At 44.7% G+C, this 22,043-nt stretch overlaps 1 protein-coding gene across 1 annotated transcript in view; it reads right to left on the reverse strand.

Annotated features, from left to right (window-relative positions):
- The window catches only part of AFAP1L2 (actin filament associated protein 1 like 2), a 111,937-nt gene that overhangs the window by 17,348 nt on the left and 72,546 nt on the right, over positions 1-22,043 (reverse strand). Inside the window, exons 5-9 of the mRNA XM_015421517.1 lie at positions 16,496-16,586; positions 8,343-8,548; positions 6,049-6,228; positions 2,540-2,629; positions 1,612-1,696 (exon numbers count right to left, since the gene is read on the reverse strand). Coding sequence (XP_015277003.1) covers positions 1,612-1,696; positions 2,540-2,629; positions 6,049-6,228; positions 8,343-8,548; positions 16,496-16,586 — 652 coding nt within the window. The remainder of the gene's footprint in view (positions 1-1,611; positions 1,697-2,539; positions 2,630-6,048; positions 6,229-8,342; positions 8,549-16,495; positions 16,587-22,043) is intronic.

The following is a 22,043-nucleotide window of genomic DNA, read 5'->3' on the forward strand; positions in this document are numbered from 1 at the left end:
AATGCCTACGCTTATCTGGTGCCCTCAGATGCCTGGATCTGCAGTGCCATTAGATGTACCACAGAGCACTTTTAAGGGGCAACCATGTGGTATGCGGATAGCTTTCAGCTCTTCCCCAGCACTAACTTCAGGTGGATTAATGGCTTAATATGTTTTTCTTTCATTCGCAGGGTAAACCCACCTGCTTGTACGACCTTTGCCCCTCTTGGCTGCTTAAATCTGCGAGGGGAGGGGACTGGCAGAATGGGTCTGGGAGACAGTAAACACGCCTCCCTGAGAGAGGGAGTGGCCACTTCTGCCTGGAAGAGCCCCGTTCTGCAGTGGTGAGCCCATTCCTAAAGAAGCCTACTCTGGACACAGGAGATCTAACTACCATCAAGTCTCAAATATACCATTCTTGAGCAAGGTGTCTGAACAAGTGGTGGCTGGGCAACTTCAGGGATCACTGGATGAAGTAGGTTGTTGGGATCCATTCCAATCTGGTCTCAAGCTTCGTTATGGGACTGAAATGGCCTTGGTTGCCGTGATGGATGACCTGCACTGGGAGACGGACAGGGGGAGTGCGAGCCTGTTAATCATCCTGGGCCTCTTAGTGACTTTTCGTTCCATCAATCATGGGATATCCCTCTGGGCTGCCTCTCAAGGTTGGGATTAGGAGGCACCATTTTGTGTTGGTTTTGGTCCTATCTCAAAGGCAGGTTTTATTTATTTATTCATTCATTCAATTTATACCCCGCCCTCCCTGCCGAAGCAGGCTCAGGGTGTGGTTCTGGAGGACTGCTGCTCTGTCTCTTGTTCTGTTTGGCCATACCCTCAATAAATGCTATTGGCCTACTCCTCCTGTTCTTTGTGTTATGTGTGCTCCTTGTATATACTTAATTTGAAAAGTTTTTAATGTTGAAATGTTTTAACATTTGATGTTCACTGCTTTGGGTACCCTATTTGGGGGGAAGGTGGCATAGAAATGTTTTAAATAAACATAAATGGCAGTTTATCATGCAGCTATTTACCACAGTGCAAATGCAACCCAGCAGTCATCTGTAATCCTGACAACTGGTTAGAGTTTTACCACACACTCGAACTCGATCAAAAGTATGGAGGAGCTGGGGGAGCAGATCCAGTTCCAGGGTGATATTTTTAGTCAGGCCAATGATCTATCCCTGAAAATCATTCCTCGCAAGTCCTACTGAACTCAAGGGGCATGTTTAGCAGGAGAGTGAAAGAGCAAATGCCTGCGGCTATTGATCTAAAATGCCGAATTCCCACTGACGAAACCAGGAAGACATTATTCTATAGTTTTGAGGAGTTAAACTCACAGGCAGAGCTCAAAGCCCGTTGTTTACTAGCCTACCCAGATGTTATATGAGCGTAGCGTCCCATATTACTAATTTCATTAGCCTTGTTAGAAATCCATACAATATAATATTGCTATATAGTTTCACCATATGTTGTTTCAGATAATTGCAAAAGAAAGTCAACATACTGCAGAAGCACTAACTGACTCAGTGCCATCTAAGTAAACTGTGAGTTAAATACAATTTGCAGACAGCCTTTTTCCTAATTCCCCTTCCCTCTTCGCCTAACTCAGCATTCATGAGAGTGTATTGTTACCGTCTTTCGTTTCTTGCAGTTCTGGATGAGCCTCAGTGCTGCCTCCACTTTCTGATGTTACGGAATATCTCTCAGATGACTCCACCTGCAGGCAGGAAGCAGGAATAAGATCCACAGCACCAAAGCTGCACTAGTGCCAAAGCATGGGCAGAAATACTCATCTCCATAACGTATGCTACAGGGAAGCCCCATTTACATTTGCGAAGACTAGTTCAGGAGAGGATGGAGGGGTGTGTGTCTCTAGATGTATGATGGCAAAAACCATGGATGGCACAGGAGAAAGACTTCCACGTGGGCTCTAGATAAATTTATCACTCATCATCTTAGTTTCAGTCTTGATTAAAAACCATTTAACTTGAGGAATTATGTATTCCTTATTACTATCTCTGATCTGAATGATTAAGAATTAACTATTTGGATAAGGCCTATGCAAGAATCCCGCCCCAGCTTCCAGTTCTACACTAAGGAATCAGCCAAGGAGAAATCTGTCAACAAAGAGGTTTCCATTTCACCTGTTAACAGTGTGTTTTTAATCTTACATCTAGAAGGATATCCAAAATGCTTCTCTTTCAAAAATCTTGTTCATATAAATCTTTCATCGGTATTTTAATGGTTACATTGGCCAGCTTTGTCTAAAAGCCCAAATTTTAATTTCAAACTAACTTATTGAAAAAATAAGCCGTTCCACAAGAAGTGTTGATAACAAAGAATGCAGAGGCAGCCTGTCAGTGTTCCAGTTGCACTTCTTTCAACAAACAAGGGTTGGGTTCTCTTCCCATGCAAGTTTCAACCATTTTCCTGTTTTCCTGGGAGTTACTTTCCTTGTATAACCAGATGGGTTTTCAAAAATTAAAATAATGTGAGGCAACAAAAGATTGCAAGAGAAACCGTGCTCCTTCAAAATCACCTCTTAACAGATTAGACATACTTTGGGGTAACTAAGCCGCTGGGAATCTGGGATATACTGGTTCCCATCACATAGCCCATCAGGGTACAGACCGCTTGTCTCTTGGATTACCTGTGTGGAAAACAAAGAGTTAACTTGTAAGCAGAGACTTGGGGGTTTGTTCTGCACTGCAAGGACTGCAGATAACTGACATGCAGCTCAATTCCTGTAAAGCCTCTTTTAAATTGACCTGCAAAGAAGCTGAGTGCTTGCCGAAAGACCTGGTTGATCAAGGACCCAGAATGACCATGTAAACAACACACCCTGAATAAAGCATTCAGTTTGTAGACAGAAACGATTTTCTCACTGTAATCCCAACAAACAGGAAAGGGGAGGCTGCAGTTTTTCACATCTCTAAATCCAGACTGGAATTGCCTGTGAAAACAAGACATTATTTACCTTTTTTCCCTATCAAGTTGTAGTTGACTTATGGCGACTCCTGTAGAGTTTTCAAGGCAAGAGATGTTCAGAGGTGGTTTGCCATGGCCTGCCTCTGTGTTGCAACCTCATCCTTCCTTGGTGGTCTCCCATCCAAGCACTAACCAGGGCTGACCCTGCTTAGCAGCCAAGATCTGACTGAGATCAGGCCATCCTGGGCTATCCTTGTTGTTGTTCAGTCGCACAGTCGAGTCCGACTCTTCGCGACCCCATGGACAAGATCCCGCCAGGCCCTCCTGTCTTCTGCCGTCCTCTGAAGTTTGCTCAGTTTCATGTTCGTTGCATCGATGACACTGTCTAACCATCTCATCCTTTGCCGTCCCCGTCTTCTTTGACCTTCAATCTTTCCCAGCATCAGGGTCTTCTCCAGTGAGTGCTCCCTTCTCATTTGGTGGCCAAAGTGTTTGAGCTTCAGTTTCATTATCTGGCCTTCCAGGGAACAGTCAGGGTTGATTTCTTTTAAGATAGAGTGATTTGATCTTCTGGCAGTCCAAGGGACTCTCAAGAGTCTTCTCCAGCACCATAGTTCAAAAGAATCTATTCTTCGGCGCTCAGCCTTCCTTATAGTCCAACTCTCGCAGCCATACATGACTATCCCAGGGCTATCCTAGGATATGGTATTTATCTCCATGCCATGAAAAGCTTCAAATATCCATATCCACACATTAAGCCTCTATTGAAGAGACAGGACATTTTTTTCCTCAGGGCCGTTGGCAACTCTAGTTGGTGGGCCGGGAGATTTAGCCACTCAAATCCTGTTTTTGCACAGAGAACTCCATTGTTTCAGTTTCCGAGCACAGGACTCCAACTGCTGTCTAGGAGTATCTTTCCAGCAACATAGACCACTTACTAAAAACTTTAACTTTTTAAACTTACTTTAAAAAACCACATATTTAAAATCATAAACACTGCAGCCATGCTTTGGCACTAGTTACAAAATTCGAGTGAGCACTAAGCCTGTTGCTATAAAAACTTTAACTTTTTAAACTTACTTTTAAAAACCCACATATTTAAAATCAGAAACACTGCAGCCATGCTTTGGCACCAGTTACAAAATTCAAGTGAGCACAGAAGACATTGAGCAAACTCCGTAGGATGGTGGACGACCAGAGGGCCTGGCATGATGTGGTTCATGGGGTCATGAAGAGTTGGACTTGACTATGTGACTGGACAACAACAAACAGAAGACCAGTGAAGATGAAACAAGGCTTTACCAGAAGGAGGTGCTGTATACAGAAGTGTAGCAACCTCATACTTCCTTGGTGGTCTCCCGTCCAAGTACTAACCAGGGCTGACCCTGCTTAGCAGCCAAGATCTAACCCCTTCTGAGCGTTAAGAAGAGGCTTTTATGGTGCTGCTTAGAGAAAGCACCGAGAATGAAAAACGATGACTGAGGGACAACTCTCAGCACATCGTCTTGCATTACTTTGCAACTAGGAAAAGTAATGTATTCAGAGTAGACATCAGAGAAAATACATTTCCTGCAGGCAGGTCCGTAGCTAAAGTGGGGCATTTCGGGGCCTCCCCCCCCCCCACTTCCTGACAAGGCCCCATGACTTCCATCTAGCCCAGGGCCATCGCCACTGCCCCTTCCTCCGGCACGGCTTGCTCCTCCACTGCCGCTGCTCCTCCTTTCCCAAGCAGCTGGCCAGTTTCCCTGGAGCAGCTCTGGCATGTTCTCTCCAGCCACATGGCAACAGCGGTGCGATCTGAAGGCAAAGACCATGCCCAGGTCCCGGAGGATGAGCCACTGCCTTCCCAGATTCCAAGAGTCCTGTGGAGGCTGGAAGCCGTCGAGGGAGGGAGGGAGGAGACAGCAGCCGGGGGGGGCACTTACCAGGGCAGCACAGCCCACCAGCAGGAGGAACAGCAGTGTCAGCAGCCCTATCTGGCCACGGAGCACCAGTGGCATCAACCGAGGGTGGCCACAAGTGCGGTGGTGGCAAGACCCGTCAGGAGTCCAGCGGGCCAGGGAGGAGGCTGCAAAGGGAAGGCGAGGCTCTGCCACCGAGGGAGCAGGAGAAGCTGAGAGTGGACCACGCCTGCGGGGGCTTGCTGGCCCTTCTGCCTCCCCCCCTGCAGGACCAGGCCAACCAGCACCAGGGTGCCATGCTCAGAGCCGTCTTGCCTGACCAAGCACTCGGGAACAGCTTCCATTCGTATTTACGTGGAGAACTCAGCAGCCTCTTTGGCTCCAAGTGGTTACAGGTGCTCCAACTGGCGAGCCTGAGTTTTTAATTTTTTTTTGTGATGTCAGTGCCCCCCAACTTATTTAAAGGCCCCCTGAATTAAAAAAAATCCTGGCTATGGGCCTGCCTGCAAGGCCTGCCCCTGTGAAGGGGGAGATGGGGACTAAACACAGCACAGCGGCTCCACCCTTTGCTCATTCCTGGTTCTTCTCTGGCCTTCTCAGGTTTCACCATGAACAGCCCATGTATCTCTCCATAACCATATGGACTAAAAACGTGCTTCATATTAACAATTTTAGAACAACGGGAGAATAAATTCAGAGCCAGATACCAAATTCTGAGTTGCCAGGTCTCTTACCAATTGTGGCGGCGGGGGGGAAGAGTTTTCAGGCCGAATGCTAGAGTGTCCCACTGGTGACGTGCCCACCGTGATGATGTCACCTCCGGGCGACATCATCATGCCAGGCACGTCGGCTTAACCCCACCGGCCAGATCCAGACCAGCGGGTCGGGGGGCCCTTGAGCAAGCAAACCCCTGCCCCCCCACCCCGGGGACCTGGCAGCCCTAAGCCCTCAATATAGTGACAGACAGTGCCCTGAACTCTATAGCCCAGGCAAGCCCAATCTCATCAGATCTTGGAAGTTAAGCAGGGCCAACCCTGGCAAGTATTTGGATGGGAGACCTCCAAAGAATACCAGGGTTGGGAGGCAGAGGCAGGCTACCAAGCCACTTCTCTGAACACCCTCCATGCCCCAGTAGGAGTTGCCAGAGGTCGCTATGACTTCCAGGCACAGGCATGCACACACACAAAAAGGCCAAAAAACCCCAGACAGTAATAGATGTCCATGAGACCAGCCCACTCACCCTGAGCCACTGTTCTGCTTGGTCCTTACTCTGCAAGCCCAGCACAATGACATCTGCATTCATTGGGATGATCTTCAGCTTGTGCTCTTGCTTCCTCACATTCTTCTCCTTGTGGATGACACTGCAGGCCACCAAACTAACATCCAGCTGGGGGCTGTGGTCCTTGGACGTCTTGTAGCACTTGGAGAAGAAGGAATAAGGTAGCTTTATGGAGATCAACCATTCAAAACAGATGACCTGCCATCATGTTTTTAATTCTTAAGGTATTTTGTGTCTAGGATTGCCACATCCCCTCATCGCTCTGGCAGGGGGATTTGGGGGGCATTCCGGAGGTGGGCAGGGATGCTTTAAGCCCCACCCCTAAGAACAACCACCCACCCCACCACCCCTCTCCCTCCCCTCCTGCCAGATTTAAAGGGCTTTAGCTGATTGGTGGGGACCACGTGGGTGCCGGTCAGCTGGAGAATCTTTTAAATCTAGGAGGGAGGGAGAGGGGCGGCCACGGGCCGAATGCTGCACTTGCAAAAAGCCCCTTTAAAGGGTCTTTTTGCAAGTGGGGTGGGGGCCGCGGTGCTGGGGAAATCAGCCCTGCATGCTGCGGCCCCCCCTTCTCACAAAAAGACCCTTTAAAGGGGCTTTTCATGAGCCGAGCATGACCCTTTAAAGGGCCCTCCAGCTGATCAGCAGGCCATGTGGTCCATGCTGATCAGCTGAAGCCTTTTAAATCTGGGAGGAGGGGAGAGAGAGGGCTGGCTGGGCGGGTGGTCACTCTTGGGGGCAGGGCTTCCCCAAAAGCGGGGGAACCCCTGCCAAGACCTGGGGGCTAGAAATCCGATTTGTGTGACAGCAGTTGGTAGCTCTGTTTGGAAGTTATGGGAGAATGGGTAGATGTGTCCTTAGACACTGCAAATCCGTGGTCCCCAACACACATCTTTCCTATAGATGCACAACACCCATACATATCTTTATTCATTTATACAGACACGCTCAGACATCCAGTGGGAACAGGGTGAACCACCACTCCCAGTGGCACATTCCTATCTATTCTGAAGGACTCTAGGTAGCAGCACACGTAGTGGTGTACCAAGGATGGGGTGAGGGTGCGGTCTGCCCTGGGCACAGCTTGAGGAAGACCCTTGAAGGGAGCCCTTGAAGCTAGAGTCCAGCCTCACATCTTTATTTATAAACTGCAATTCTTGCTGCAGCCACTAGGGGCACAGAGAAGTCTGAACATAAGAAAAAGCATGGTAGGATGGGCTAGACTTCCTTTTCTCCAAGACTGAAGCAAACTTGCTTAACAACAACTGAGCCAGCAAGCTGATAGCTGCTACAGTAATTGCCAGCCTGCAGGTCATTTCTCCAATAGTCTAGCCTTTCTCTCTTCCATTCTTTGCACCCAACCAATGCTCCCTCTAACCTGTGGAGTCTTGTGAGCAAAAATGCTACTTTGTGAGCTACTGGCATTAAAGCTGTGAGTCAGCGATTTGGCTACTGCATAAATTAGTTTGCTCTGGAGCCCTCCTTCCTGAACAAAGACAAAAATGTGTGAGCTGGAGGCTAAAGAACTGTGAGCTAGCTCACACTAACTCAGCTTAGAGGGAACACTGCACCCAACTCAGCCAGATCTTGTAAAACAGTAGTTAGGCTGCTGCAGCACCTTTCCCTCTCCTAATCTCTCTCTCTTTTCTGCATGTTTCTCATACATTTCTTTCTCCCTTCATCTAATCCCTAATTTTCCACCCCTCCCCTTTTATTTTCACTTCTTGGTCCCAAGACCTTCTCATCCCTATCTCCCTTGGAAACAGAATGTATTTAAGAGTAGTATAGTAGCAAACCATTGTTAATATTATGAACAGAAGGCACTGGTTCTGCTGGGCTTCCACCCACACACACACACACACACTTGGACGGTGATTCTGTGCTTGACATCTGCTGGCATTGCCACAATGGCACTGGATTTGCTGGGCACTGTACAATGCACTGGTTCTGCTGGGCTTCCAACCTCCCCATCCCCCATAAGTTAGCTGTGATTTGATGTCCTCCCCAAAAATAGAGGGGGGGGTGTTAACAATTTATCCGCCCCTGGCACCAAATAGGCTAGGTACACCACTAAGCACAAGACCAAATTATCAGTGCAAACATTTCTAGCCACGACAGCTTTTCTATAGCGCTCCTAAATACTACTTGGTCATGTTAATATATAGAATTTTGAAGAGTGTCAATATTCTGTCAGAGTTTGGCTTTGAGAAAATACCTTGTTTCAGACTACCCCACCCCATTGAGCACTAACATACCAACAACCTGCTGTCCTTGATGACGCATAGCTGCTTGGCCCACTGCCCCAGCCATTTCTTTCGCCACAGGAAAGCACAGATCCGGGCATCTTTCATTAGCTCAATGGAAGCTTCGGTGGAAGGCCACTGGTGTGGAGCTGACTTGCCCTTACTGCTCTCTTCCTCATCATAGGATTCGTAAGAGCTGCTGACCACTTCTCCATCATCTGCAGTCATGGGGGAGAAAACAACGCGCCTTTGATTCTTCCGTGCCCCCTTAGGTAAGCTGGGGAACATTACGACAGCAAGCATGACCAGTGAGGCCAAGAAGACAAGGATGGCTTAAAAGTTGGTGCAATAAAGGTTGCTCGTCTTTACTTATCTTGTGTTGCTCACGTGACTTTCATCAGCATGCACAAGCCAAACACAGACTACAAATGATCATATTGAATGTTATGTTTTTATGTACTTATTCAAATAAGTGAAGCTGATGAGAAGGGTCATTTTTCTTGAAAGGGGAACAGCTTTTGACTTTCGCTTTTAGCACTTGACAAAAACTGTGCAAATGTAGATAAGTAATTTTATATTCTGCATATTTTGTTTGCAGTACTGTTTTTAATTCATTAAAACCAAGTTCAGCAGCGATAAAGAAACTCTCACAGCAACACAGGGGGTCAATATTGTTATTATATATCTATTTTCGGGGTGAGGGTCATCATGACTGAAAGCAAAATGCCTGGGTTCTATTGAACTCATTGTTTTGTTTTCACATTTGGAAAGATAAAAACATAACAAGCAAGTTTTTTAAAAATGGAAGCTAACAAAAGAGCAAAGCCATCCGCAGGATATTGCACCCATTTATTTTTGGACACTGTATCATTGACAACAACTCATGCAGTTTAGAGTCATCCCATGTCCTGCCTCTCAATAAGGCCAAACTAGTCACAAGGGCCTTCTCATTGTTGCCACAAAGATGTTGCCGCCATTTTAAGGTGATTTAACAAATGCCATGAGGGCTCGGGCCCACAGCACAGTGCTCTAGTTTCCTTCCCTTCTCCATCATCTGCAACCAAGGGGGGGGGGACAACCCACTTCCTGGTGACAGCAATGACGAGCACAAAGCTGAATTTTTAATTCCACATCTGACCAGAACAATGCAGGATTTGGTGGAGCTATTTTTAGTTCTCCCTCCCCATACTGAGTGGAAGAGTTGTGGGAGGAAATATTGGGAATGGGGAACTAATCTCTCACTGCTTGTATCCCCCAACCTTAACATCACCCCCATTCCAGCATACTACAAACTGATAGGGTCTCTACCCTATAGCAGTATAATTCCTGGAAGTATTTGGGATTAATGAAAAATTAATAAGCTTTAACTAACACCGCCCCCTCCCCGAATTATTCCAGGTTCAAAGTGATTAGAGCTCTTAAAAGCTCACAGTATCCTCGAATGATGGAAGAAAGGAATCAGGGTTAGAGCATGTGCACCTCGTGGGGTGGGGTGGGGGAGGTAATTTTTTAAATTTATGAATTAAGATGCTTCTGCGTATTTGAGGTATTCCCTGAATATTCAGGAACCGCTCCCTTGTATGTGGCTATCCCCATTTCAGTGCCCTATTGACAGGCATTCCACAACCACATTTGCTATTAAAAGGAGTGAAGAGACCGATTTGTGCAGAACATACCCAATGTTTTTAATGATGTTTTAATAGAAAATGAACCCATGCTCCCAAGAACAAAAGGTCCATAAAGCTTGTGCGAGCACACGTACAGACAGAAATTAATAGCAAGGCTAACTTAAGAGACAGAAACACGACAGGAAGTGCTGGTACAGACATATCCCAAATGACAGCAACACTTGCTCATGCCTCATCTGCTTTACATGCCTTCAAGTTGTCCAAGCACTGTGGCCAAGCGGCCTGGTCCTTGCAATCAGCCTGAGCCATCACAGCACAAACAGTGCGGCTTGCATCATGGAAGGGGCCTTCACCTTATTCCTAGCTTTGTACATCCCTACCCACACCTTCCTGAAAAAGCCCTGCACAGGGCAGATGGCAGATGTTGCATATGAGGGTGCTTGTGGCATCCAGGGGCCAGTAAAGTGCCCGTGACAGAGAAAGAAATTTTTTCCTCCTTTTGCCTCAGTGCTCACTGGGTCCAGTATACCCTGTGAAGTCAGTTGATATTCTTGGCACTTCAGTTCACTGGATATGGCCACAAAACCACATTAAGGGTTCTTTCATACAACAGTGATGCTGCGCTGGTACAACACAAAAGGCCCCACGGCAAAGTTTTGAACGTGAACACTGACTGCAATCAGAAAAGCCTATGGTATTGTCATAAATGTGCTGCGATTTGACAGCAAAAGTAAAATAAAATAAATTGGATGATCGGTGGATAATTCAGCCAGCACGAGCAGCAAACTCTAATCTGCAGCACCAGGTTTGATTCCCCCACTCCTCCACATAAAGCCGGCTGGTGACCTTGGGCCAGTCACAGTTCTCTCAGAACTCTCTCAACCATAACTACCTCACAAGGTAGGGGAGGCTTTGATCCTTAGGGTAAAGAAATGGGAGGTATTAAAACAAACTCTTCTTCTGTGAAGTAAATTTATGCATTTGCTTCTCGGCAACTAAAGTGCCCCAAATTAACAACATTCTCATACAACAAAGACCCTTAAAAGGTCCAGGTTTGTAAGCTGGAAATGTCTTCAAATTACCAGCAAATCTTGAAAAGAGAAACTGCCGACCTACAAGATGCAGTAATTGTGTAGTTCATGTTTGTTAATTTTGGGAGCTATCTGCTTGTTTCATCTCCAGGAACAGACCTGAGCTCATTGGCTTCTTATCCAAACTGTTGTTTTGAATAGGACCATCAAAGACTTCCATTCTGTAGACACACCCTGCTTAGTTTCTTGCTTTGAACACATTCCTGAGATGCTATCAAATGTTTTGTATAGGTTTTAGATACTCGGCTAGAAAAGCAAAAACCTGCAGAGGGAGTGCAAGTTGTTATCTGCCAAAAGCTACTCATGAAACAGGCTCTGTTCCCTGAGTGTCAAATTTCAAAGATGATAACTGGTAAACCATGAATCAACTAAGAGAACATCGGTCTTAAGCAATCCTTTTTCTGCTCTTCTTCTGGATAAGCTGCTGGGTCTTCCCCACTGTAGCATCTAGGTATTGGTGTGGGGGTGGCAGATCGAGAATTGAAGAGGGAGGAGGGGGTTGTTTGAACTGGCGGCATGAAGGAGTCTGGGGACTGCACAGACCAGTGATAATGCAACAACTACCTAAACTATGCAGAACCTTTCAAGCCCAGGCAAGCACAGTGGGAGACTCCTGGTTTACTAACTAAAGGTTTGTTTCCCTTCCTCGCAAAGTATTAAGATCTCATTGTAATCTGTTTACAAAACATGGGGACAGTCTTTTTAAAAAATGAATCAACAGGTTGTTAACCTTAGGAGAATGTTAGCGGATGAAGCATTTTAAAAAAATGCTGGGATCCACAAGAAGCTTGCAGATGTGACTGAGGGGCAAGGTTGCCAACTTGCTTGGGAAATTCCTGGAGATTCGGGAGAGGGCAGAGTCTGGGGAGGAGAGGAAGCTCCATGGATATGCAGTGGCATAGATTCCTTCCAAAGCTGCCATGCCCTCCAGAGGAATTGATCTCTGTAATGTGGAAATCAGATGTAATTCCAGGAGAACTCAAGGCCCCACCTTGAGGCTTGGTCTCCACGTTTTTCTGCCAACAGAAACTCTAAGCCATTGTCACCTGTGATGTCTAGATTTGTTGCTTGTATTGGTACAGGCAACCATTAGAACTGTGGACATTCTTCTCGGGACAGTATCTTTAGAGCTACCTGGTACCTTGTACCCTAAGGTCCCTACTTCTCCCTGTCTCCCTGTGTACAGATTCCATCAACAGCCTTTGACAGAGCCACACTGTGGCTAATGAAATAAATCCAAGGGGACTCTTCTAAACGACTCCATCCAGGATTGTTTACTCCCGTGAAAGGTACTCAGAGATTATTTAGTGGTATACAAAGCTATGGTCCTTTGCATTTGTTTTGTAATGTGCTCCTCCCGAATTTGGTAGCCACAATCCTGCTAAAATTAGTTCTGACTGACAGTGCAATCTTATGCATACATACTCAGAAAGGCCACTTTATAGATGGGTGTTTAACCCCAGGTTAAGTATGTTAGTTCTGTAGCCTAAGACTGATTAAAAGGAATTTATTTATGTTAGGTGTGCCTGACTTTAGCTGAACTGGTTCCATGTTATCTTTGACCTTAGATACAGAATTTGGGCCTGTGGTGGTGTGGGGCTCCCTGACCACTAATTTAAGGTAGATTGCCTAACTGCTTTGCTACTGAGCTGTCCTGAGCGCTTCATAAAAGTAGGCAGAGGAAAAGCAGCTCCCATAAGAAAAAGAGTATGTCCTAGACCTGCAGGATGCTCGCAAAATAAAGAGTATAAAGTTTCAACAAAATCCTAATAAAAAAAAGTTTCGGTGGAGGCCGTGACACCACGATTCCCCCTCCAGATTGATGCTCTATGAGGCTTTGGGATCTCTGTAGCAGGTGAAAGGCATGCTCCTGGCAGACTCATAGTCCCAGCATCTCTTGCTTGGGTTTTCCTAAACTGTTCCAGCATCTTGTGTTGGTTTTGCAAAGACTCAGCGGCAGCCTAAATTAATGTTCCTCATTACCTTCTAATTTTCTAGCATACTGCTTATCGCTAAACATGAATAACTGGCCACTAATATTCCTCTCCAGTGCTCAGTGAAAAAGACTCCCTTGGAAGGATTTTGAACTAAGCCTTCCCCTGTTGTTTCCATAGGTATGACCAGCTAGTGACACCCATATCTTTTTTTTTTTTTGTACTTGGCTAAGAAATTGCAAAAAGCAGTGAAATGCTGATTCTCTATCACTTCTCCTCTATATACTGTATACACATTTAGGGTGACAAAATGATATTGGGGGTGGGGGGATAATCAATTGCTATATATCTTGCAGGGGATGAAGCGATTGTCTTTGGTCAAATGACAGAAGACTGAAAAGCAATGCATGAGTGATAGGTTATGAAAGCATGCCATACCCATGGTTATTGTGGCATATATTACTCCCTCAGTAACCTGCAAACCTGTACTGGATCCAGTAGGTGAAAGCCTACCGTAAAGACCTGCATAATCACACATGAAGAACAAAAAGAGAAAGAAACAGACCTACAAATGAACCACAAAGCAGCTTCACTAATTATTAAACCATGAACTATATTTTTCTAGCAGAGGAGTAGGAACTTACAGCAAAATATACAAGGATGAGAAGAACACTCAGTCAGCTAAAACATTCTAGCAGCCTCTGTGACCCAGTCATGATAAACAGCATCGGAAGGTGTAAATTCAATCTGAACAACTATTATTCAATATTCAGTACCACTCAGGTCCTTCATGTTTCTTGCGATACCATTCGGTTCTGCTCATACAGGGCCAGAATACAGGGTGATTACAGATGCCACCAAAGTTCATTATCTTTTATATGAGCTTTGTCATACTCACTTTCAAAGCAAAGGAAATATATAAGGACACACATTTCTCCTAAAATTCTCCATCTTCATCTACTGCAGAGTCAAAGTAGTGGAACAAATTACAGGTCACAGGCCCAGCTAAGAGAAGTAAAGATTCTCCCAGTCTCTTCTTTTCTCCCCTTTCCTTAACTGAGAAAGAAAGCATCTGAGGTGTCTGGTATAAAAGGATAAATGTAAATGTCATGAGTCTTGGGAATTATACACCAAGCACCTCAGATGAGGTGTGTCTGAGGCACAAGAAGAGGGAGATTAAAGAAGCGGGGGAAAGAAGAAGGAAGACTAAAGTCCTTTCCACATTTGCCTGCCACTCCAGATTATCTCAGTTTTTGAGTTGAGGTGACTGAAGTCTGCGGCAAAACAGCATCCAAAAAAACCCAGGGCAACAGCGGGCTGAAATTGGGCCAACCACTGAAGGGAGATAGCATAATGCAGAACGTGGGGGGGGGGGGGGGGAGAGAATAAAAAGAAGGCTGAATTCGATTTTAGTGCAGAATGGAAAAAGAACCCCAGAATAAAAGAAGGTTGGATTCGATTTTAGTGCAGAATTGCTTTGAGGACACCGTGGTGAACATGGATTAAAAGGAACATGCAGAAAGGGCCAAAACAAACTTTTCCTTCTCTTGGTTGACCCACTACTATCCCATGACTCTGAAGCAGATGAGGAGCTCTGGGCACACAGAACAGTATGCCATGAAGTGTGGCAATAGGTTTTTGGTGCAGTCTTCACTAAACATGTAGTCTCCTTCTCTCCATGTTTTCTCTCAAGTAAGACCCACTAATTTCAATGGTATTTACTCCCAAGTAAGTACACATAGGATTGCAGCCTACAAATATCATCTCACATCTTTGCTTATCAAAGGTATTAGATGTCCACTTGAATCACGTAATGATGGATAAAGACATATGCCCATTACAGCATATCATCAAGTAACACATAGATCGTTTAAAAGCTAATTTAGTAAAGTCACTGAACATCCAAATACATTTTAATACAGAGAATAAACTGGGGAGACGGGATGTCTTAGACACACCCTGCTGAGGATTTACAAATGTCTGTATTCAGCTGGCCAAGCAGTAAAGCTGTTGCTGGGAAAAATCGGCTAGTAATTAGAATATTAGGAGCAATGTGGCAAATTTTATCTTTTGATCCCAGTGATAGTTTGGTTAAACAGCAATCCCCAGTGAGTTTTCTACATGTTTCTACATGCTTGAGCAGCTATATATTTTTCCAAGTGTGTGGCAGAACCAAAAATAATGTATTGTTTCCCTGGCAAACACCCAGACTTCTACCCATGCAATCCTAAACAGAGTTACACCCTTCTAAGCCCAGTGGTTTCAATAAACATAGAAGGGTGTAACTCTGATGAGGACTGCACTGTAAGGAGCTGCCTGGCCTGTTCCATAGCATGCCACAGACTGCCTCCATCAGCAGGCAGGCACATGTCAGAAAGCAATGTAGATCTACTAGAGGCTAGAGTGGAACAACAGACACTCCTTTGATACAGCTGTTGCATCTAATCCTGCTTTTCAAAGGGGGAACAAGGAGCTGGTGGTCACACATGTGCTCCATACTCTCTTGCAGGTGATGTCATTGCAGCTGAGCCTGATCCACACATCTTTTGAGAGATACAGTTATCTTCACTGAGATTTTTTTTCATCACATGGGGAGGAGACATTTACATGAAACAGCCCCTTATGAAACACTCAGAACATAAGAGCATAAAGAGACCCTGCTGGATCAGACCAGTGGTCCACCATCTAGTCCTGCATCCTGTCTCACACAGCAGCCAACCTGTTGCCCTGGAAGTTACCAAGTCAAGAGAAAACACCACTTTTCAAGCATTTTCTCCTTTGGAGTTGTTCATAGGACTGTTTCACACAAATGCCTCCCACTTTATAATGAGCTGGCAAAGTCCCCATGTGCATGGTGCTGCCACCTCAAAAACAAATGAGCCTATAGGCTTCCATTCAAATGTGCTGGATGTTACTATGCAAGAAAAGGTAATGAATAGGACAGAAGGTGGTGCATGGTGTTATAAAGGAAGGAACTGAGAGAAGGAATCTAATGCACTTCCTCCTCTGCACAGGATCCTGAACTGCAAAGCAAGGCCAAAGGCTCCTTATAGTACATATAGGATGTTTGAGTAATGTTACATTCAGCTTTGACAGAACTTTGCATCTACCAATTTATCAATGATACCACCAATACTCCCTCTAAGCTGCGGAGTCTTGTGAGCAAAAATTCTACTTTGTGAGCTACTGGCATTAAAGTTGTGAGCGAGCGATTTGGCTACTGGATAAATTCATTTGCTCTGGAGCCATCCTTTCTGAGCTAAGACAGAGATGCGTGAGCCAGTGGCTAAAAAAACTGTGAATTTTTCCCTCAGCTTAGAGGGAATACTGGATACCACTGATACAATCTAGATACTTTCACTTTTAACTGAGAATGCAAGAAGCATTTGTATGACATTGGCAACTGTGTGTTTGAGAGGGTTTGTTCCAGTAATTAAAACCATATTTTCAGAGACATCAGTGTTTGTCCAAGTAATTAAATTCTGTGTAACATGCAGGTAATAATTCTGTACCATTTGTAGAGATACCATAGGGCTCCGCTTCTTCATAGTACCCCTCTGGAGACTCAGCTTTGGTGCCTGATTGCTGCTTTGTTTCTGGAATCTGTGGAATGAATAAATAAAAACAAGGATAGCATATCTGTAGAAGCCATGCAAAATTTTTGAAATTGTTCCGTATTACAGATTTTCCCTCCTACATTAAATGAACATTCCCTTTTAGAGGCAAGATATAATAGCCTTCTATCATAATTTAAAGGGCATGTAAAACATAGCCCAGACGCAATGCAACAGAATACCCATAACTGTGTGATTTCTGAATCCATGTCCAGGAAGCTTCCTGAAAGCTAGTCCTCATAGAAGTGACTTAAGGCTACCCATCGATGTGTCTCCATTTGACGATAATGCAGCCCTTTGGGGCAGATCATAGGCTCACTTGCAGAAAATTAGCTCTGGCAACTTCCCCCGGCTTAATGTAGATCAAGAATAAATAAAGCTGTTGAAACTTTTACTGATATGCAGATGTGGTGATGGGAAATTGCTAGACTTCTGCATATTAAAGACACAGCAGCCTTGAGAGAGAAAAAGATGGTAATAATAGGTGACATTTGCCTGCCCTCCACTATTTCAGACTGAAAACAGATAACATATATTTATATGCTTCCTGTACGCTTGCTCTGAGGACGACTGTGTGACAGGCTCCTCCTTGATACTGAAAAAGATTCTGATCTGTGTGCGGTATTGATCTTGTCTGCAATTGCCTGCCTTGCAATGAATTCTTCAAAGAGATGTTAGTAAACTGACCACCATGGTTTCTTACAGTTAAAATTACAGGAAGTTTAATCTCACAGACAAGCTGGTTGTGCTCATTATAGCTACAGCTTAAACACATACAGCAAACATTTCCTTTCCACAGGCAACCAGCGTGCTACAATGGCTGGTGCAAGGCCCTTAAGACTGGAGGGACCCAGGTTCAAACCGCTGCTCAGCTCACTGTGTGATTCTGGGCCAGTTGCCGGCTGCCATATTATCTGCTGCACAAAGTAGTGGTGAAGATTAAAAGGAGGGGGGAGGGCACCCCTGCCTGTGCTACCCTGAACTCCTGGGAGGAAATGCAGGGTAAAAAATGCAATCGATATAGTGATGCAGGTAGGTAGGGGAGAACAGACATGCTTAAGGCACTAAGTGTTGTGTCTTGTACTGCAGCAGTGGCCATCTGTGCAGACTGCCAAAACACCCTGAGACCCAGCAGATTCTCAGGGCTCAATCAGGTAACATGTGTGACATGAGTCAGATTGTGGATCCCCGACTGATGTCACACATAACATCAGAACACTAATGTTCCCAGGTGCTGCAGGGCCATATTCACCCCAGAAATGCAGCACAAGGAGAGGGGAGGAAGCAGATAGTGTTGAAGCACAACAAGACTTTCAGAAGATTCCCAGCACTGGAAAATCCCTGGATGGCGGCCAAATTATCCTAATACACAGACAAAAGCTTGGCAAAGAAAACCAGATGCCATGGATCCTACAAAAAGATTCACACACAAGAACCATGACGACTACTATGCTCTCTTCTCTAGGAATCTGAATTCCTCTGTTTTCCGTTCCTCCATAGGAATTCCTGTTCTCACAATCTCTATGTGGAAAATAGAACTATGCCCAATCTTCCTGACTAGGCATCTCTGAAGCAATTGATCAAAGGATCCTTAAAATTTCCATGTCCACCACTGCAGTTTTCTCTGTAAGGATCACCTCAATCACTTCCACACATAGTGGTGTGCTGGAATCTTTTCTGTAGCATGTTAGTGCAGAGTGCAAATAAGACATGAGCTGGTATATTTGGTTGGGGTGGAATTCGCCCTCACATCCATTGGAAGAACTATGACTGCAGTTCTGGTAATCACACTGAGTCTACCCCAGATTTAAATACATCCTCCTTATTCTAGGCCATGATGGTTTCATAGAACAACATGGACTGGCATCAGAAGCCACCCTCTTAAAACATCTGATGGGTTTGAAACCCAAGTCTGTTACTCTTGGAACTACCAACATTCACTTATTTTTAAGCTTACGAAGGTTAAATGAGTCTTAGCCAATGAAAATCCATCTAACGCTACACAGTAATTTCAGCTCACTACTTATCCTACTATGTCATATAACCTCTGTTCAAAACCCCATTAGAACTGCCATGAGGTAGGGATATTATTAATGATGGCTAATCTGAGTACAGAGCAACAGATGTTTGATTTGATATAACCACAGATACCTCAACTAACTGAACTCAATTGGTCCTGTGGCAAAATACTGACTCACCTTTGCAAAAATGGTTGGATGGAAAGCAACAGAAATGATAGGTCAGCATTCACAGCTGTTACACACAGCAAAGAGGAAACTGGTTAAATATTTAAAGTGCCTAAAACCAAACTGAAGCATTTAAATGCTTTCCAGTGGGAACCACCTTCTAAGAAAGAGAGCGTATCTCTGATGTACATTTATTGATGGCTGCTGTTGGATCAAAGCAATAATACTTCCTAGAAATATTAAATTAAAAAAAAAACACACTTGGTGGCTACGTCTGTCTACAGAAAATATACTGTACCATCCTCCTACACTATAAAGCAAGTGCAGGGACAGGAGAGGCATTGCATTGTTTTATATACTAACTATCAGAGGTCATTTCGGGGGGGAACGCGGGGGAACACAGTTCCCCCGGGTAAGGTGCAGGGGGCGGGGCACATGATGAAGCCCCGCCCCCTGCTTCCGGCCGCCCCGCTTCCAGCCCTCATTCAGCCAGGAGGAGGCAGGAGAAGAGGGAGGGTAAGTTGCTTCCTCCCCGCCTCTCCCCATCCTTGCCTGCCTGGGGCCAGGGAGGGCCTTGGCGGGGCTTCCTCGCACTCCCGCTGGCCTTGCAGGTCCACCGCCAGGCCCCTGATGTCAGGGGGTGTGGCATATGCTAATGAGTTATGCTAATGAGTTCCCCTAGCTCTTTTTCTATGAAATGACCCCTGCTAACAATGGAAACCAGACGGGACTAGGTAGTACAGCAGAGTCATGCTTTTAAGATCTATTTAGTCTTCCCCCCAAAATATGGTATTCTTATGTTGCTATTTTGAGGGGAAAGTGTAAATCTATCCAACTGGTTACTTAAAAACGAACTCCCATCTTAACTATCTAGCATGGTAAATAAATATGGTTATCTAGACGGTCTGCATTTCTCATTTCAAATTCTCTAGCTTTTGGCCCTTCTTCATTTAAACAGACAATGTTCCCTCAGTATTATGGCAGAATTACAGCCTCTTATGACGTCAGTGCTCTCAGAAAGCCAAATCTCTTCAGTTTTACTGTCATGTTCAGTGTTTCATATACAATTCATTTATTGACCCTCAAAGACAGCAAATCATTCTGTAGCATTTTGCAGTCTGAAAGAAGTTGGGAAAACAAGAAATTATGGAAAGTTTTAGTGAGCACAATATGCGTTTTGAAGAAAGTTTAAACAAAATGGATCCTCCTGAACAGTTCTGCTCTGTATGGGTCTGGGCTCGCTGATGTTTTGGTGTCTGCCTTAGGAAATTCTGTTTCCGTATTAGGAAGCTTGAGCCAAATTTTCATGAAAGCAATTTGGATCTCTTAGTTGTTTGTTGCCATGAGACAATGACTCGTGCATACATGGATAAGGAAATGCAGAGGTGGTGGCACCCTTACATCTTGATTTTGTCATTCTAAACTGCACAGAGGACTAAACACTACTCTGTACATAGAGACAGGTGTCAAGGAGGACAATCCTAACCTAGCTTTCCCCTTGGTGTGATAGGGAGAATTCTAAGCATGGAATCTTCTGATGTCTTCTGTAGTGCTTCAGAGTACACAACATCTCATTTTTCAGGGGCTTATCACTCAACAATTCAGGAATGCTCTTTCAAGAGCAGTCTGTCTGGCCCTCAGTTCTTTTGGTCTTTAGTTACAAGCTGGCAACAATCCTCTTTGACCTTTCACTTATGATCTGCTTATGCTAACACTGGCTACTTGTAATTATAATTGTGTTTTTATTGGCACTGGTCTTTTATTGTCTTTGGACTTACTGCATTTTCTTTTACCTTTTAGCTGGGTGGGTGTTCTTTTTGAAAATATATTGTTGTTTGATATATATATATATTATAATACTTGTTTGTTCACATAGTGTATTGTGACCAGCCCTGGTGATTCATATTAGGATGAAACAGCAGGACAGAAATACTTTCAATAAATCAATAAAATTGCCCTCAACATGAATGTGTAAACTGTCCTCACTAAGTTAGATATAATGTAAAATGATATGATGATTCTGTGGTGTTTAATCTATGATGACTACTTATTTATATCTTTAGTCTCTCAAATGCTTATGCTCTGGAAATCTTGTTGGTCTTTAACGTGCTACTAGACTCGAATCTTGCTCTTCCACAGCAGACCTGAAATTATTTATATTTCATCATGAAACTGAAGGCAACATACACAGACTTTTCAGGAAGTCTCTAATCCAAGCTCCAACCAGACACAATCCTGCTTGGATTCAGGACACTTGCTGTGTGACCAGCCTTCAGGCCATACACAAGCCATCTTTCCATGCTCCAGTCATCAACTGATGATTATGTGTATAAGAACATAAGAGAAGCCAATGCTGGATCAGACCAATGGCCCATCCACTCTGTCACACAGTGGCCAAAAATACCAGGTACCATCAGGAGGTCCAGCAGTGGGGCCAGGACACTAGAGGCCCTCCCACTGTTGCCCCCCCAAGCATCAAGAATACAATGTATCACTTGTCCCAAAGCAAGAATTCCTATCTGTACATTGTGGCTAATAGCTACTGATGGACCTCTGCTCCATATGTTTATCTAATTCCCTCTTGAAGCCATCCGTGCTTGTAGACGCCACCACCTCCTGTGGCAGTGAATTCCATGTGTTAATCACTCTTTGGGTGAAGAAGTACTTCCTTTTATCTGTTCTAACCCGACTGCTTAGCAATTTCATTGAGTGCCCACGGGTTCTTGTATTGTGAAAAAGGGAGAAAAGTACTTCTTTCTCTACCTGCTCTATCCCAATGCATAATCTTGTCAATCTCAATCATGTCACCCCTCAGTTGTCATTTCTCCAAGCTAAAGAGCCCCAAGGGCTTTAATCTTTTTTCATAGGGAAAGTGCTCCAGCCCTTTTATCATTCTAGTTGCCCCTTTGCGCACTTTTTTCAATGTTATAATATCCTTTTTGAGGTGTGGTAACCAAAACTGTATACAGTATTCCAAATGAGGTCGCACCATCGATTTATACAGGGGCATTATGATACTGGCTGATTTGTTTTCAATTCCCTTCCTAATAATCCCCAGCATAGTGTTGGCCTTTTTTATTGCAGTCACACACTGTCTTGACATTTTCAGTGAGTTATCTACTATGACTCCTAGATCTCTGTCTTGGTCAGTCTCTGCCTGTTCAAACCCCATCAACGTGTATTTATAGTTAGGATTTTTGGCCCCACTGTGCATCAGTTTGCACTTGGCCACATTGAACCCCATTTGCCACATTGATGCC

The sequence above is a fragment of the Gekko japonicus genome, unplaced genomic scaffold, assembly GCF_001447785.1.
Source record: "Gekko japonicus isolate JY-2015 unplaced genomic scaffold, Gekko_japonicus_V1.1 scaffold1116, whole genome shotgun sequence".
NCBI lineage: Eukaryota > Metazoa > Chordata > Lepidosauria > Squamata > Gekkonidae > Gekko > Gekko japonicus.